This window comes from Bos indicus x Bos taurus, chromosome 3 (assembly GCF_003369695.1).
Source record: "Bos indicus x Bos taurus breed Angus x Brahman F1 hybrid chromosome 3, Bos_hybrid_MaternalHap_v2.0, whole genome shotgun sequence".
NCBI classification, from domain to species: domain Eukaryota; kingdom Metazoa; phylum Chordata; class Mammalia; order Artiodactyla; family Bovidae; genus Bos; species Bos indicus x Bos taurus.
In genome coordinates this window covers 35,097,652-35,114,990 of record NC_040078.1, presented here as the reverse complement: position 1 = coordinate 35,114,990, position 17,339 = coordinate 35,097,652, and the positions used below count along the sequence as shown (strand labels likewise).

The 17,339-nt window shown below is 36.9% G+C and overlaps 1 protein-coding gene across 2 annotated transcripts in view; it reads right to left on the bottom strand.

Moving 5' to 3' along the window:
• LOC113890481 (calcium-binding mitochondrial carrier protein SCaMC-1-like) overlaps positions 1 to 17,339 on the bottom strand; it is an 87,901-nt gene that overhangs the window by 58,623 nt on the left and 11,939 nt on the right. Inside the window, exons 3-4 of one of the 2 annotated variants that reach the window (XM_027538352.1) lie at positions 12,767 to 12,874; positions 2,811 to 2,898 (exon numbers count right to left, since the gene is read on the bottom strand). In XM_027538352.1, coding sequence (XP_027394153.1) covers positions 2,811 to 2,898; positions 12,767 to 12,874 — 196 coding nt within the window. Of the gene's footprint in view, positions 1 to 2,810; positions 2,899 to 12,766; positions 12,894 to 17,339 lie in introns of both variants that reach the window. The other variant, XM_027538351.1, reaches the window with a different exon arrangement.

Genomic DNA, 17,339 nt, shown 5'->3' with positions numbered 1-17,339 from the left:
TAGAGCAAAGTATGAATAACTTGAGTTTAATTCAAAAACTATAAAAAGAGACAAATAATGAGACTATATAATAATTAAGAGGTCACTTCATTAACAGACTATAATTATAATATTCATATATATTATATGAACCAAATATTGAACTAAATATATTAAGCAGATACTAACATATCTGAAGGTAGAAACAGCAATGAAAGAACAGTATAAGACTTCACTCTCCCACTTTCAACAACAGACAAACCATCCAGACAGAAAATCAGTGAAGAAATAATTAACGAACTACACATTGGACCAAATGAACCTAAAAAACAAATACAGCAGCAGAATACATAATCTTCTCCAGTGCACATGGAACATTCTCAAGGACCAATCATGTCTTAGGTCACAAAACAAGTCTCAACTTTAAGACTGAAATCATACCAAGTATCATTTCTGACAATAGTATGAAACTAGAAATCAATAACAAGAGGAAAACTGGAAAATTCACAAGTATGTAGATATTAAACAACACTCCTCTGAACAACCAGTGGGTGTAGGAAGGTATCAGAAGAGAAATAAAAAAGTCTTATGAGATGTGAAAATAGAAACACAACATAACAAGTCTTATGCTGCTAAGTCACTTCAGTCGTGTCTGACTCTGTGCGACCCCAGAGACGGCAGCCCACCAGGCTCTCCCATCCCTGGGATTCTCCAGGCAAGAACACTGGAGTGGGTTGCCATTTCCTTCTCCAATGCATGAAAGTGAAAAGTGAAAGTGAAGTTGCTCAGTCATGTCCAACCCTCAGTGACCCCATGGACTGCATCCAGGCAAGAGGACTGGAATGGGGTGCCATTGCCTTCTCCAACAAGTCTTAAAGCATGCGGCAAAAGCAGTTCTAAGAGGGAAGCGTATAGCAATAAATGTCAACATTTTTTTTTTAAAGAAAGATCTCAAATAAACAATCTAATTGATCCCTCAAGGAATTAGAATAGAAGAAAAAACTAAGCCCAAAGTTAGCAGAAGGGAAAAAAATAATAAAGATCAGAGCAGAAATAAATACCAAAATCCAAATCCACAGAACAAAAGATCACCAAAATTAAAAGCTTGTTTGTTTAAAAAGGTAAACCAAATTGGCAAACTTTTAGCTGGACTAACTAAAAACAGAGAGAAAAGACTCAAATAAATAAAACCAGAAAAGAACTAGGAGACATTAAGACTGATGCCACAGGAACACAATGGGTTATAACACACTACTATGAACAATCTACAGAGAAGGCAATGGCACCCCACTCCAGTACTTTGCCTGTAAAATCCCATGGATGGAGGAGCCTGGTGGGCTGCAGTCCATGGGGTCGCTAAGAGTCGGACACGACTGAGCGACTTCACTTTCACTTTTCACTTTCATGCATTGGAGAAGGAAATGGCAACCCACTCCAGTGTTCTTGCCTGGAGAATCCCAGGGACAGGGGAGCCTGGTGGGCTGCCGTCTATGGGGTCTCGCAGAGTCAGACACGACTGAAGCAACTTAGCAGTAGCAGCAGCATGAACAATCATATGCCAACTAATTGTAAAATCTAAAAGAACTGGATAAATTCCTAGAAATATACAACCTAGCAAGACTGAATCATGAAGAAACGGAAAATCTGAACAGAGGAATGACTGAATAGACTGAATCAGTAAACAAAAATGTACCAACAAAGAAAGTCCAGGACCAGATGGTATCCCTGGTAAATTCCTTCCATAAAGAAGGAAATCTCACCATTTGCAATAACACAGATGGACTTTAAGGGCATGATGCTAAGTAAAACAAGTCAGACAGACAAAGACAAATACTATATGATCTCACTTATACATGGAATCAAAAGAAAGAAAAAGAAAGGAAAGAAAAAGACCTTATAGATAGAGAAAACATATTGGTGGTTACCAGAGGTGGAGGGTAAATCTTAAAAGCTCTCATCATTAAAAAAAATCTATAACTATATATGGTGACTGATGTTAACTAGACCTATTGAGGTGATCATTTCACATTATATACATATATTGAATCATTATGTTATACACCTGAAATTAATATAATATTATGTATCAGTTATACCCAAATTTAAAAAACAAGTAAATTTAAGTTTTAACTATAAGAAAGTGTTCTTATCATAAAATTAATAACAGTAATAAGAGGGTGGGAAGAAACTTTAAGAAGTGATGCATATGTTTATGGCATAGATTATGGTTATGGTTTCCCGGGTGTATGTGTGTGTGCATGCTAAGTCACTTCAGTCAGGTCAGACTCTTTGCGACCCCATGGACTGTGCCTGCCAGGCTCCTCTGTCCATGGGATTCTCCAGGCAAGAATACTGGAGTGGGTTGCCATTTCTTCCTCCAGGGGATATTCCTGACCCAGAGATCAAAGCCATGTCTCCTGTATTCACAGGCAGATTCTTTACCACTGAGCCACCAGGGAAGCCCTCCTGGGTACACACTTACCAACAAATTCATCAAGTTGGATACATAAATTATATACTTCTTTGTACTTCAACAAAATTTTTTTAAAAATTTAATCAATTACTTAAGAGAATTAAAACCATTCTTTGAACCAGAAGCATGAAGAATCTTTTTCTGAGGACTTTAAAAAGAATACTTCCTGTTTTAGTCAATAGCATTTCAACAAATTTCTTAGGGATCTTTCTTAAAACATTGTCAATAAAAGGTGACATTATCAGAAATAAAAAGAAAGGAAAGAAATGAAGGAAGAGAAGAAAGAAGCTACACTTATAACCACCAGGTACATGTTAAACAAAAATTAAAACTATTAAAAATAAGGGTAAGGGCTGACCTTTGTATAATCTTTTTTGCTTGAGTTTCAGAAATATTTATACCCAGTGATTTCAAAACAGCAATTATTTCTGAAGTTTCTATTATTCCTTTAAAAAAGTGAAAATATGTCAAGTTAACGAATCTGAAACAATAACAAGGCAAAATACACTTATAAGGCAATAGCCTTTAAAAGTCCACATATTTTATAGGCCTATCATCCCACACTCAAAACCCAAAGCTTTAAAAGTTCTAAAAACTTAAAGACTTTTTGTATGGCACCAAAATTCACTATATGACAAAACCTGCCTTAAGCTGATGTGAGGCTAATCTTAGTCAATTATTTTTCTAATCCAATACGGTTATTCATTTGTTTCACTGAAGAAATATTCATGTATATAATTGCACAGTGGTGCTCCAGACCCCACCTGGAGTATTATATCAGTTCACTTCAGTTCAGTCGCTCAGTTGTGTCTGACTCTTTGTGACCCCAAGGTCTGCAGCATGCCAGGCCTCCCTGTCCATCACCAACTGCCGGAGTTTACCCAAACTCATGTCCATTGAGTCGGTAATGCCATCCAACCATCTCATCCTCTGTCATCCCCTTCTCCTCCTGCCATCAATCTTTCCCAGCATCAGGGTCTTTTCAAATGAGTCAGCTCTTCACAACAGGTGGCCAAAGTATTGGAATTTCAGCCTCAACATCAGTCCTTCCAATGAACATTCAGGACTGATTTCCTTTAGGATAGACTGGTTGGAACTCCTTGCAGTCGAAGGGACTCTCAAGAGTCTTCTCCAAAGAAGAGTATTATATAACATATCACATATGTGCTACATTTCTTTTCTAAAAATCCAAATTCTAAACTTCTAATCATATCTGGTCCCAAGGGTTTCTAATCAGAGATTACAGATCTATAACAGATATTGATTATTGTACTTACTTGGAAAGAAAAAGCTAATTCTGAAGATCTGATTCAGGGGCATGAAAATAAGGCTACTCAACATTTTATAAGATAAGTTTTAAAAGAAATAGCCTACTTAAAATAAGATGGAACACCAAACTCTTTTTAACACAAGCATATCCGATGTTAAATAACTCAAAACTACTAATATATTTAATACAAGCCTATCACGCATTTCAATCTCACACTGCTAGATGTTCTGAAAGAAAAATTAAGTAGTCCATACTGTCCTCAAGCCCTAAACCACATATATAATCATGTTACTCCTCAAATGAAAAAAAAAAATCTTTAATTCTTCCCATGGAAACAAATAGTTGAGGATACCAAATATGAAAAAAATTATTTAAAAAATCAACTTTAGTGTCATCTAGATGAAAACTATATAATGTCAAAAAACTAACATAAATTCAGTCATAACTTATATTATACTTTACTAACCATAGCTGCATATGCATGCATTTAAAATATGCATAAGTAAAAAGAGTATACATATATATGAGATATATTATTTATGTAGCCTATAAACAAAGCCCAAATATTCATACGTAGAAACTCTGATTCTTTACAATGACTCTGAGGCCCCTAGTGTGGAATTTACTGGTGGAATTTATACAGGGTGGAATTTACTGGCCTGCCTAGAAAGTTTTTTTCAAATGAGGAAGCTGAATCCTCTGTCTTATGCCATTATATCCCATTATAATTTTCAAACACTATACAATAATTTTTTTTAATTTTTTAAAGTTTACTATTCAAATCACTATGCTAAATGTGAAAGAAGTCAAAGATTAATGAACCAACCACCCCAAGGAGTTTACCAGTTTGTATGCATGCACTAATTACTATAAAAATATATCACTCTGTGTTATTGTATATCATAGAAGAGCTATGAATAATGTGCAGTGGAAAGACAAAGGAATGAAAAACAAGAGTCACAAATGAAGTACTATAAAAGGATAAGCAAGAGACCACCAAAGAAACAAAAGCATTTCAACAAAAGGTAAAGTATAAACATGGTAAACTTATTTGTTTAACAAAGATAGACTGGGAACTTACACATAGCAGTAGAAAGCAGGATAGCAGATACTTTGGAGGGTGGTGGTGATTTGGAGAGGATACAAAATGGATCTTTCTGAGATGCTACTAATATTCTGCTTCTTTATCTGTATGTTGTTTTCATGTTGTATGTTTGCCTTGGAAAAATTTGTGAAGCTTTTGAAAGGTTGTTGTTGAATCACACGAAGACATGGGATTCTTGGCCCCCGGAGGAGAAGAATTCAATCCGGGGCCAGAGACGAGGCTCGATCTCTCAGAGCTTTTGTGTAATAAAGTTTTATTAAAGTATAAAGGACATAGAGAAAGCTTCTGACATAGGCATCAGAAGGGGGCAGAAAGAGTACCCCCTTGCTAGTGTTAGCAATGAAGTTATATACTCTCCAATGAATCCAAAGAATGTCTGGAAGTTGTAAAGACCTCACCAGACCAACCCCCATAATTTACATTTTAAAATAACAGAATTAGCCAGAAGGCTTAATGCAGAGACTGTCCTCAGGCAGGATACATTATTGTTATATAATCCTAAGGAATGTAGAGAAGGAAAAGTTTGTCCTTTCTTCCTCCTTGAGAATTCCAGAGCCCTCTCTCCTTGGGGACCCCTAGACTCCTTATCAACCTACCTAGGAAATGACTCTCTCACTTTTACTTATAATGTATGCACTTGGCTATATATGTTATATATCAATGAAATTTCCCCCCAAAAATAGTAATTTAGGGCCAAATTTGAAATGGCATTTTAACAAGCTATGTCTGACAATTTCTGCCTTTGTTCTCTCTGCAAAAAAAAAAACAAACAAAAAAAAAACAAAACCTTTCTTCAGGATAGAAAGCCCAAGTATAGTCATGTACTTATGGTCAATTAATCTACAAAAAAGGAGGCAAGTATATACAGTGGAGAATTCAAGAATATACAATGGAGTCTCTTCAATAGTGGTACTGGGAAAACTGGATAGATACATTTAAAAGAATGAAATTAGAACATTTTTAATACCATACACAAAAACAAACTCAAAATAGATTAAACACCTAAATGTAAGGCTATAAAACTCCTAGAGGAAACAGTAAGCAGAATACTCTTTAACAAAAATCGCAGGAATAATGTTTTGGATCTGTCTCCTAGAGTAATGGAAGCAAAAGCAAAAATAAATAAATGAGACCTAATTAAACTTAAAAGTTTTGCACAGACAAAGAAATCACAAAACAAAATGAAAAGACCACCTATGGACTAGGAGGAAATATTTGCAAATGATGCAACCAACAAGGGATTAATACCTAAAAACTACAAACAGCTCATACATCTCAATATTTTTTAAAAATAATAAGCAGGAGACATAAACTGACACTTCTCCAAAGAAGACATACAGGTTGCCATCAAGTATATGAAAAGATGCTCAACAACAGTAATTATTAAAGAAAAGAAAAATTACAGAAAGGTATCACCTCACAGCAGTCAGAATGGCTATCATTAAAAATCCAGAATAAAAAATGCTGAAGAGGACGTGGAGAAAAGGGAACCCTCCTAAACTACTGATGGGAATGTAAATTTGTGCAACCACTATGGAGAACAGTATGGCTGTTCCTTAAAAAGCTAAAAATAGAGTTACCACATGATCCCTACCAATCCCACTCCTGGGCCTATATCCAGAAAAGATGAAAACTCTAATTCGAAAAGATATATGTACCCCAATGTTCACTCCAGCATTATTTACCACCATTACTTTACCAACAGCCAAGATATGGAAGCAACCTAAAAGTCCACTGATGGATAGATAAAGAATATTCCATATATACAATAGAATATTAGTCATAAGAAAACATGAAATATTGCCATTTGCAGCAACACAGATAGACCTAGAGATTATCATACTAAGTGAAGTAAGTCAGACAAAGACAAGTATCATATGATATCACTTATACGTGGAGGCTAAAAAAATGATTCAAATGAGCTTATTTACAAAACCGAAACAGACTCACAGATATAGAAAACAAATTTATGGTTATCCCAAAGGAAAAGGATGGGGTAGAAATAAATTAGAAGGCTGAGATTAACACATACACGCTAACTGTGTAGAGGACATAAACAACAAGGTCCTACATGTATAGAACTATATTCAATATCTTGTAATAACCTACAATGGAAAAGAATCTGAAAAAGAATAATATACAACTATATAAATATATAAAGAACATATATAAGTAAATCAATTTGTTGTATACTTGAAACGAATACAACACTGTAAATCAACTATACTTAAACAAACAAACAAAAAATGAAAACACAGTGGAAGAGCAGAGATGAGTGGTACCATGTATTGACCTTCACATTAGGGGTGGCAAACACTATGGTCTACGGGGAGCGGATATCTGTACAAATGGAGTAAATGCTACTAAACCCCACTGATTTTTACCATGTTGTAAAGTTATCATGGATGTGAGTCTGAGTGAACTCTGGGAGCTGGTGATGGACAGGGAGGCCTGGCGTGCTGCGATTCATGGGGTCAGAAAGAGTCGGACACGACTGAGCGACTGAACTGAACTGAAAGTGGGTCATATGTTTCATTTTAAAGAAAATTGAATTTTTATATAAAATCTTCCAATTTTTATATGTTAAATAAAAAATAATTTCTTAAAAAATCTTTCTTTCCAACTCTGTTTATATATTGACCCAGAAGAAAACTAAATTGTTCCTGAGCACAATTAAAGTCTCCCTCTATCACTTGTATAGCAATTATCATAGTCTAGCTTGTGTATGGCTATTCATTCTTTTTTTTTTACATTTAAATTTATTTATTTTAATTAGAGGCTAATTACTTTACAATATTGTATTGGTTTTGCCCCAAAACTGTCTGCTTCTGAAAATCCTTGTTAACACAGTTCCTAGTGCTCTAGCTCACATAACTGCTCAAAAATTCTCTGTTTCATTGACCTATAATTACATTAAGTAATTAATCCTTATGCAAAAGAAGTTAAAATTTCAAGCTATGATGTAGAGAAAAATTAGGTAATGTAATTCAGAATATAATCAATACCTATGGACTGAATGGGAGATTCAATGTTGTCTTTAATTATATAGAGCAAGTGTTCACTGAGAAAGATGGGCTTGAAATGGATTTGCTAGAGTAACAGTAGTTAGATGCATGGAGAGGAAGACTGTGACTATTCCAGTCCTGTAATTCCAGGGGGAAATGCAAACTATTCCACTTCTATACTACAGATTATTTTGCTAAGTTAACAAGCCATCTCAAATTTTACTGGTTTAATAAGAATGTATTTGATGATAGTATGCAATCAGAATTTGGTTCAACACATTGGTTCTTCTGCTGATTTTACCTGGGTCACTCATGTGAATTCAGTGATCTAGAGGTTTGACCATAGCTGAAAATCCAAGATGGCTTCACTCACATGTCTTTTACATCAGATGGAAATGTAGCACAGATGGAAATGAAATAGGCCACCCTAATGGCAGAAAGTGAATAGGAAGGTGAAGGTGAAAGAGGAAGGTGAAAGAGGAGAGTGAAAAAGCTGGCTTAAAACTCAACATTCAAAAAACTAAGATCATGGCATCCGGTCCCATAACTTCAAGACAAAAAGATGGGGAAAAATGGAAACTGGCAGACTTTATTTTCTTGGGCCTCAAAATCACTGCAAATGATAACTGCAGCCATGAAATTAAAAGACACTTGCTCCTTGGAAGAAAAGCTATGACAAACCTAGATAGTGTATTAAAAAACTGAGACAAAGGTCCATCTAGTCAAAGCTATGGTTTATCCAGTAGTCATGTATGGATGTGAGAGTTGGACCACTAAGAAAGCCAAGCACTGAAGAATTGATGCTTTTGAACTGTAGCATTGGAGAAGACTCTTGAGAGTCCCTAGGACAGCAAGGAGATCCAACCAGTCCATTCTAAAGGAAATTAGATATGGCCAGACAGTTTCATGGCAGTAAAGTTGACTTTATAGTACCAATAAAAGCACCTTGCAAAAAACAAAAAAATAAAATAAAATAAAGGAAATCAGTCCTGAATATTCCAAGGACTGATGTTGAAGCTGAAGCTCCAATACTTTGGCCACCTGATGCAAAAAGCCAACTCACTGGAAAAGATCCTGATGCTGGGAAAGATTGAGGGCAGGGGGAGAAGGAGATGACAGAGGACGGGATGGTTGAATGGCATTGCCCACTCAATAGACATGAATTTGAGCAAACTCCAGGAGATAGTGAAAGTGAAGGAAGCCTGTCATGCTGAAGTCCATGGGGTTGCAAAGAGTGGGACATGACTCAGGGACTAAACAACAATAATGGTCCTAATGGTTGAAGCAAGTCAAATGGCCAAGCCCAGGTCAATGTGGCTCAGGGTTACACAAAGGCATAAACCCTGTAGATGAGGTTCACTGAAATACCAAATGTATTACTTAGCATTACTGTTCTCATACGTAAAAGGTAGCTGCTATGAGGACTGCATGAGACAAAAATAAGATATAGAAGATAAAGCAGCTAAAACAGGCATGGCAGATGGTAAAGTACAAAAATTTCTAGTTTCTTTCCCACCATTTTCCCAATCTAAAAAAAAAAAAAAAAAAAAAAAACTCCTTCCAAAAAAGAACCTTAATGATGAAATTATGTCTAAGAATTACTTCATTTCACGTATTTATGACCACACTCCAAGGACATTCTGGCTCCGCAGAAGTAGGGACTCAGATACTTCTTGAGAGAAGTTAAGCAGATCAGTTCACATTGGGCCTTGAATGCTTCCAGCTAGTGAATTTGATAGTATAGTACACCAGCCCACAAGCATCCTCTTGCCTCCATTGATTGGCATAAGGCCTGGAAACCCTCCTGGGACACAGAAAATGCAGTGGTAAAAATTGAATCCTATTATTAGTGTTTTATACACATTAATATGTGATGAACTGGGAGAGTCTCAACAATGTTGTCAGGAAGGACAAGAAGGGAAAAGATATCATGTACAGAGCCAGATCCAATAATAGGATTTGGGGGGAAAGATTGGCTCCACAGTCAATGATGCACAACAGGTGTACACCCGTGGCGGATTCATGTGGATGTATGGCAAAACCAATACAATATTGTAAAGTAATTAGCCTCCAATTAAAATAAATAAATTTAAATTTTTTTTAAAAAGGAGAAAAAAAAAAAAAAGAAATTACCTTATCCCAGCCAATCTAGAAACACTCTGGGAGAAAGTAGCAGCATGTTCATATGAATTTAAAAAGCTGTACTTTGAGGCCCAAAATATGCTGCACTGGACAATTTCTGATTAAGCAAATAAGAGGGAGGACTGTATTTGTTTCCTTGGGCAGTTGTAATAAAGGACCACAATCTGGGTAGCTTAAATAGGAATTTAAGCCAAAAGTGATTATTGGCCAAAATATGGCCAAAAAATGATGAAGGCCAAAAGTCTGTAAAACCAAGGTGTTGGCAGGGCCATGCTCCTTTGGAAGATGCTACGGAAGGATCTGTTCTGTATTTCTCTCCTAGTGTCTGGTAGTCTCAGGTATTTCTTGGCTTACAGACACATCACTCCAAGCCTGACTCCATTATCAAATGGCTACTTCATATTATCTCCCTCTGTGCATGTCTGTCCCTGTATCCAAATTTCCCCTTTATGTGACACCTGTCCTATTGGGCTTCCCTGGTGGCTCAGACAGTAAATCTGCCTGTAATGCAGGAGACCTGGGTTTGATCCCTGGGTCAGGAAGATCCCCTGGAGAAGGGACAGGCTACCCACTCCAGTATTCTTGGGCTTCCCTGGTGGCTCAGACAGTAAAGAATCTGCCTGCAATGCAGGAGATCTGGGTTTGATCCCTGTGTTGGGAAGATCCTCTGGAGAAGCGCATGGCTACCCACTCCAGTATTCTTGCCTGGAGAATTCCATGGACAGAGGGTATTGGGCATACCCTAATGACCTCATTTTTCTTGGTTACTTCTATAAAGACCTATTTCCAAATAAGATCACAGTCTGAGATCTGGGGGGTTAGGACTTCAACTTATCTTTTAGGGTATACAATTCACTCCATTGGAGAAGGAAATGGCAACTTACTCCAGTATTCTTGCCTGGGAAAACCTATGGACAGAGGAACCTGAGGGGCTATAGTCCATGGAGTCACAAAAAGTCGAATACAAATTAGTAACTAAACAACAACAAATTCAATCTGTAATAGAGGAGGTATTCCCATTCATAACCACAAAAAGCATCATGGCCAAGGTAAATTGTCTGAGCTTTACAGAAGTGTGGTCACTGAGGAGGCAGCAATGATGACACAAAGCAGGCGCCTCAATCAGAACAGGGCCTCTGCAGGTCTGCTAGGGCCTGCACTCTGCAGTGCAGGTGGGCGGCAGCTCTGGTAGCCACAGTAGAGCTTCACACCTACTGTCACGGCTCAGATGCTAAAAACAAAAGAAGCCAGTAGGAATTCAGACAAGAGCTCTTCCAGAATGGTGCCACTTCAGGACTTGCCTGTGATGTTCCAGTTTGACCAGTCAAGGCAGAAATTAAAAGATCTATATTGCTATATCATTACATTACTTTGGATGGCCATCTAGCCTCAAAAAGAGTATTTTCTATTATTACCAAGAGCTGTAAGCTCTGATTTTCAGAGACAATAGTAATACATTTTTTACTAGGGGTTTCCTACTTTCACTGATTATGATACAGTGCATTTTCAGCTTACAAATGACGATCGTGGTGGTAATCATCAATAATGGAGTGAAATTCCAGAAGAGCACAAGAGTAGAACTATCAGTGTTAGATCAACAGCAAATGATGACCAGGTCTAATTCATAGATATGAATGAGTAGTACTTCTAAAGCTTCTGGATACTATTTAAGTAGGAGGGCCCACAAAGGCCTAAACTTTCTCCTGGAAGGTAAATGGAAGCTTGAAACCTATGGTTTGGATATTAAGGGAAATACAACCACTTCTGTGCTTATAGGTCACTAAAGCTTGTAACATTCAGGTTACACTTTGTCTTACAAAGAATTCATCAGTGAAATCCTTAAAACATCTTTTCTGGTATACTTAGGATTTTTCAATTAAAAAATTCGACTTCACAAAATTTTAAAATTAATATGTTTCATAAATAAAGTATACTTAATTTCTAATTACCCATGATGAATTAGCCATATGTGAATGCAGAAATGGTATTCTACTTTTACATTTATTCTCTTTGATTTAAGGATTTGTAACAAAATACGAGTATTCCTTTCCTCTGCAAATCAGCATGGATATTGATTGTATGTATAAAAGACTGGAAACATTCTAAATGTTTAAAAATATGGGATTGATTAGATACATCTACTCACCAACTGAATATTTCAAAGTCATTAAAAACTGTGCTTGCAAAGAACATTAAATGAAGTGAAATGCTTACACTGACATTAAACAAAAAAAGTAGGACATCAAACTATACATATAGTGTGGCCACAATTTCACTTAAAGAGAAAAAGACCAAGAAAGAGATAGAAACAAAAAGTCTAAAAGGAAATATAAAAATATATTAAAATGTTAAGCCTGATCTCTAGACAGCAAGGTCACAGGTAACTGTTTCTTTCTATCTGTTATCTCTCTGTGTTAACTAACTTTCCTACAACTGAAATATTTTCAAAGTCAGCTAGAAAACAACAAATGTTAATGATTTTAATCACCATGATACTTTTAGCTCATATATTCCAAAAAAGTGAAGAGGTCTACTTATTAAGCCAAGAAATTTTAAATTCAGAAGACAAAAAACAATTTTATTAAAGATATGACTAACCCCACAGAAATTTTAATACTAATAAATATCATTCACATATTACTCTTAGAAATTAAAAAATTACCACAAGACAAGTAATAGATATAACTGAGTATTTGATAGTGGGAGTAAGTTAAAAGCTAGTAAAAACATCCTTTAGTATTCACAGTTATTATTCATGTTAATCTAACTGTGGATAAAACACACACACACACCATCATTATTTTTGTCCAGACTATTAAATGCCAGAGTCATTTTTCTCTCGTGGTCTTTAACGTAGCGCATAAAATCTTCAAAGTTCAATCCAGAATCAGCATTGGTATCTACAGTTTTATAAATATCCTATAAGAAAGAAGAAACTCATTACAGAGATATATAGCAAGTAAAGCTACTATACCATGTTAACATTGGCACATTTCACTCATACTAATTACAATTTCTACCCACATTCATTGTCCTAGTTTTTCAGTCACAGCTACAAAGTTAAATACATTCGGTGATTTTTAATTTGTTCAATACTTAAGTCAAAACTCATTTCAAATAATTATGAGTCGTACATGTAAGTAAGTGTTTACTTAAGGTAAAAAAATGAATGCCATATACCTTGAGGGAATAAAGATAGTAAGTAAGGTATATAGTCTTTGCAATCAGAGACCTCATACTCCATTAAACTCAATGGGATAAAATATGTGAGATTCCAATATGACCCACAGATTATGATTTGAGATGTAGCTTTATGAAGAGTATATGTTCAAACCTCACTAAGGTGCTCTGCTTTTTTGAACAAAAAATGAATAATTTTAAAATGCATTATCATATATATTTCTAGGAGTTTCCTATCTCAAAGGCATAGATCATGTCTTATTCATCTTTGTACCATAAATGCCCAGCATAGAGTATGGCATACCAAGGTCCTTAATCTACATTTGTTGAATTAATACTGTGAACTGGGCAATGCACTATGCGGTAGGGATTAAAAGACAGGAAGATGCAATCTCTGCCCTGAAGGAAATTACAGACTAGTAGAGACCATTCACATAATAAAAGAGAATTTGTTAGGTGATGTGATGGGAATGTATTCAAGGTACAGTGGAGTGTGGGAGGATTCAGGAGAGTCTTCACAGAGGGAGAGGACTTGAACTGAGAACTACAAAGAATAATTGGCATTAGCTAGGCAGACCAATGGGACAGGGCATTCCAAGAATATGTGACAGTATTTGTAAGCAAGCAGAACATATATTAGTTAGAAAAAATACAGTAATGATGATAATGATAACAGCTAATATTTATTGAGCACTTCCTTTTAAGCACTTTATATATACAATCTCATTTAATCATTATAACAACCCTAAATATTTCTAATTTGCTAAGGACAAAATGCAAGGGAGAAAAGTAGGAGATAAGGTAGGCAGGGGAGAGATCATGAGAACTTACATGTCACAAAATGGATTCCAAATTAATTCTGTAGGTAGTATTTCCCAGTAAGTGGGATGATATATGGGGCTTACATGGAAACAATATTAACATTAAATCACAGTGAGAAAATTATTCATATTTAATTATCTTCCAACCCTCCTGATTACATCATTGAGAATATCTGTTTGGAGCCAATATGTCTCAGTACTTCCCAACTTTAAAAAAGTCCAAGAATAGTAGCAACCCCTTCCCCACCTTCTGCACTTTCAGTTGTTGTTCAGTCACTAAGTCATGTCCCATGCTCTGCAGTCCCATGGACTGCAGCACGCCAGGCTCCTCTGTCCTCCACTATCTCCTGGAGTTTGCTCAAATTCATGTCCATTGAGTCAGTGATGCTACTGAACCAGCTTATCTTCTGCTGCCGCTTTCTCCTTGTGCCTTCAATCTTCCCCGGCATCAAGGTCTTTTCCAATGAGTTGGCTCTTTGCATCAGGTGGCCGAAGTATTTGAGGCTTCAGCATCAGTCCTTCCAATGAATATTCAGGGTTGATTTCCCTTAGGATAGACTGGTTTAGTCTCCTTGCAGTCTAAGGGAATCTCAACAGTCTTGTCCAGCACCATAATTTGAAAGCATCAATCCTTCAGTGTTCAGTCTTCTTTGTGGTTCAACTGCCATATCTGTACATGACTACTGGAAAAACCATAGCTTTGACTATATGCACCTTTGTCAGCAAAGTGATTTCTCTGCTTATTAAAACATTGTCTAGGTTTGTCATAGCTTTCCTTCCAAGGAGCAAGTGTCTTAATTTCATGGCCGCAGTCACCATCCACAGGGATTTTGGAGCCCAAGAAAATAAAATCTGTCACTGTTTCTACTTTTTTCCCTTCTATTTGCCATGAAGTGATGACACGGGGTGCCATGAGCTTAGCTTTTTTAATGTTAAGTTTCAAGCCGGCTTTTTCACTCTCCTCTTTCACCCTCATCAAGAAGCTCTTTAGTTCCTCTTCACTTTCTGCCATTAGAGTGGCATCATCTGCATATCTGAGGTTATTGATATTTTTCAACTTTGTTACACATGGTCACCCATAGTCTGAAAATATTAAGTGAAAAATTCCAGAAATAATAAGGTTTAGATTAAGCACCGTTCTGAGTAGTGTGATGAAATCTCATTCCATCAGGTTCCATCCTGACCAGGATGTGAATTATCCCTTTGCCCAGATATCCCACTCCTTATTCACTTACTAGCCATCAATCTAGATTATCATGTTGCCTGTCATAGTATCACAGTTCTTGGGTTCGAATAACACTTACTTTACTTTTGGCCCCAAAACACAAGAGTGGTAATGCTGAAAATTTGGATATGTCCAAGAGAAGCCATAAAATTCTTCCTTTAAGTAAAAATGGGAAAGTTCTTGACTGGTAAGGAAGAAAAAAAACTGTATACTGAGGTTGCCAAGATCTACAGTATGAATGAATTTTCTATCAGTAAAATTGTGAAGAAGGAAAAAGAAATTCACGCCAGTTTTGCTGTCACACCTCAAACCACAAAAGTTATGGCCACAGAATGTGGTAAGTGCTTAGTTAAGACAGAAAAAGCATTAAATTGTACAGTACAATATTCTGAGAGAAAGACCATATTAATAACTTTATTTGACATTATTTAATTATACTCGATTTACAATATTGTGTTAGTTTCACGTATGTAGCTTTAGATACTTTTCCATTAGAGGTATTACAGGATATTAAATACAGATCCTGTGCTAAATAAATAAATCCTGTTTATCTGTTTTATATATAATGGTATGTAACTATTAATCCCATCAGTTCAGTTCAGTTCAGTTCAGTCGCTCAGTCATGTCCGACTCTTTGCGATCCCATGAATCGCAACATGCCAGGCCCCCCTGTCCATCACCATCTCCCGGAGTTCACTTAGACTCACGTCCATCGAGTCAGCGATGCCATCCAGCCATCTCATCCTCTGTCATCCCCTTCTCCTCCTGCCCCCAATCCCTCCAAGCATCAGAGTCTTTTCCAATGAGTCAACTCTTTGCATGAGGTGGCCAAAGTACTGGAGTTTCAGCTTTAGCATCATTCCTTCTGAAGAAATCCCAGGGCTGATCTCCTTCAGAATGGACTGGTTGGATCTCCTTGCAGTCCAAGGGACTCTCAAGAGTCTTCTCCAACACCACAGTTCAAAAGCATCAATTCTTCGTCACTCAGCTTTCTTCACAATTCAACTCTCACATCCATACATGACCACTGGAAAAACCATAGCCTTGACTAGACGGACCTTTGTTGGAAAAGTAATGTCTCTGCTTTTCAATATGCTGTCTAGGTTGGTCATAACTTTTCTTCCAAGGAGTAAGCATCTTTTACATGGCTGCAGTCACCATCTGCAGTGATTTTGGAGCCCAAAAAAATAAAGTCTGACACTGTTTCCACTGTTTCCCCATCTATTTCCCATCAAGTGATGGGACCAGATGCCATGATCTTCGTTTTCTGCATGTTGAGTTTTAAGCCAACTTTTTCACTCTCCTCTTTCACCTTCATCAAGAGGCTTTTTAGTTCCTCTTCACTTTCTGCCATAAGGGTGGTGTCATCTGCATATCTGAAGTTATTGATATTTCTCCCGGCAATCTTGATTCCAGCTTGTGCTTCTTCCAGCCCAGCATTTCTCATGATGTACTCTGCATATAAGTTAAATAAGCAGGGTGACAATATACAGCCTTGATGTACTCCTTTTCCTATTTGGAACCAGTCTGTTCCATGTCCAGTTCTAACTGTTGCTTCCTGACCTGCATACAAATTTCTCAAAAGGCAGGTCAGGTGGTCTGGTATTCCCATCTCTTTCAGAATTTTCCAGTTTATTGTGATCCACACAGTCAAAGGCTTTAATCCCATACTCCTAATCTATCCACCCCCGCCCCCGAATTTTCCCCTTTGGTAGCCATAAGTTTGTTTTCTGTCTGTGAGTCTGCTTCTGTTTTCCAAATAAGTTCACCTGTATTATTATTTTTAGATACCATATATAAGTGATACCACATAATATTTGTTTTTTCTCTGCTTAGTATGATAATAACTTACTTCACGTAGTATGATAATCTCTAGGTCCATCTGTGCTGTCCTCAGTTGCTCAGTTGTGTTCAACTCTTTAGTGACCTCATGGACGTAGCCTGCCAGGCTCCTCTGTCCATGGGATTTCCCAGGCAAGAATACTGGAGTGGGTTGCTATTTCCTCCTCCAGGGGATCTTTCCAACCCAGGGATCAAATCCGCATCTTCTGCTTTTCCTGCACTGCAGGCGGATTCTTTACCATTGAGACGTGGGGAAGCCCATGGTCCATCTATGTTGTTGCAAATGGCGTATTTCAT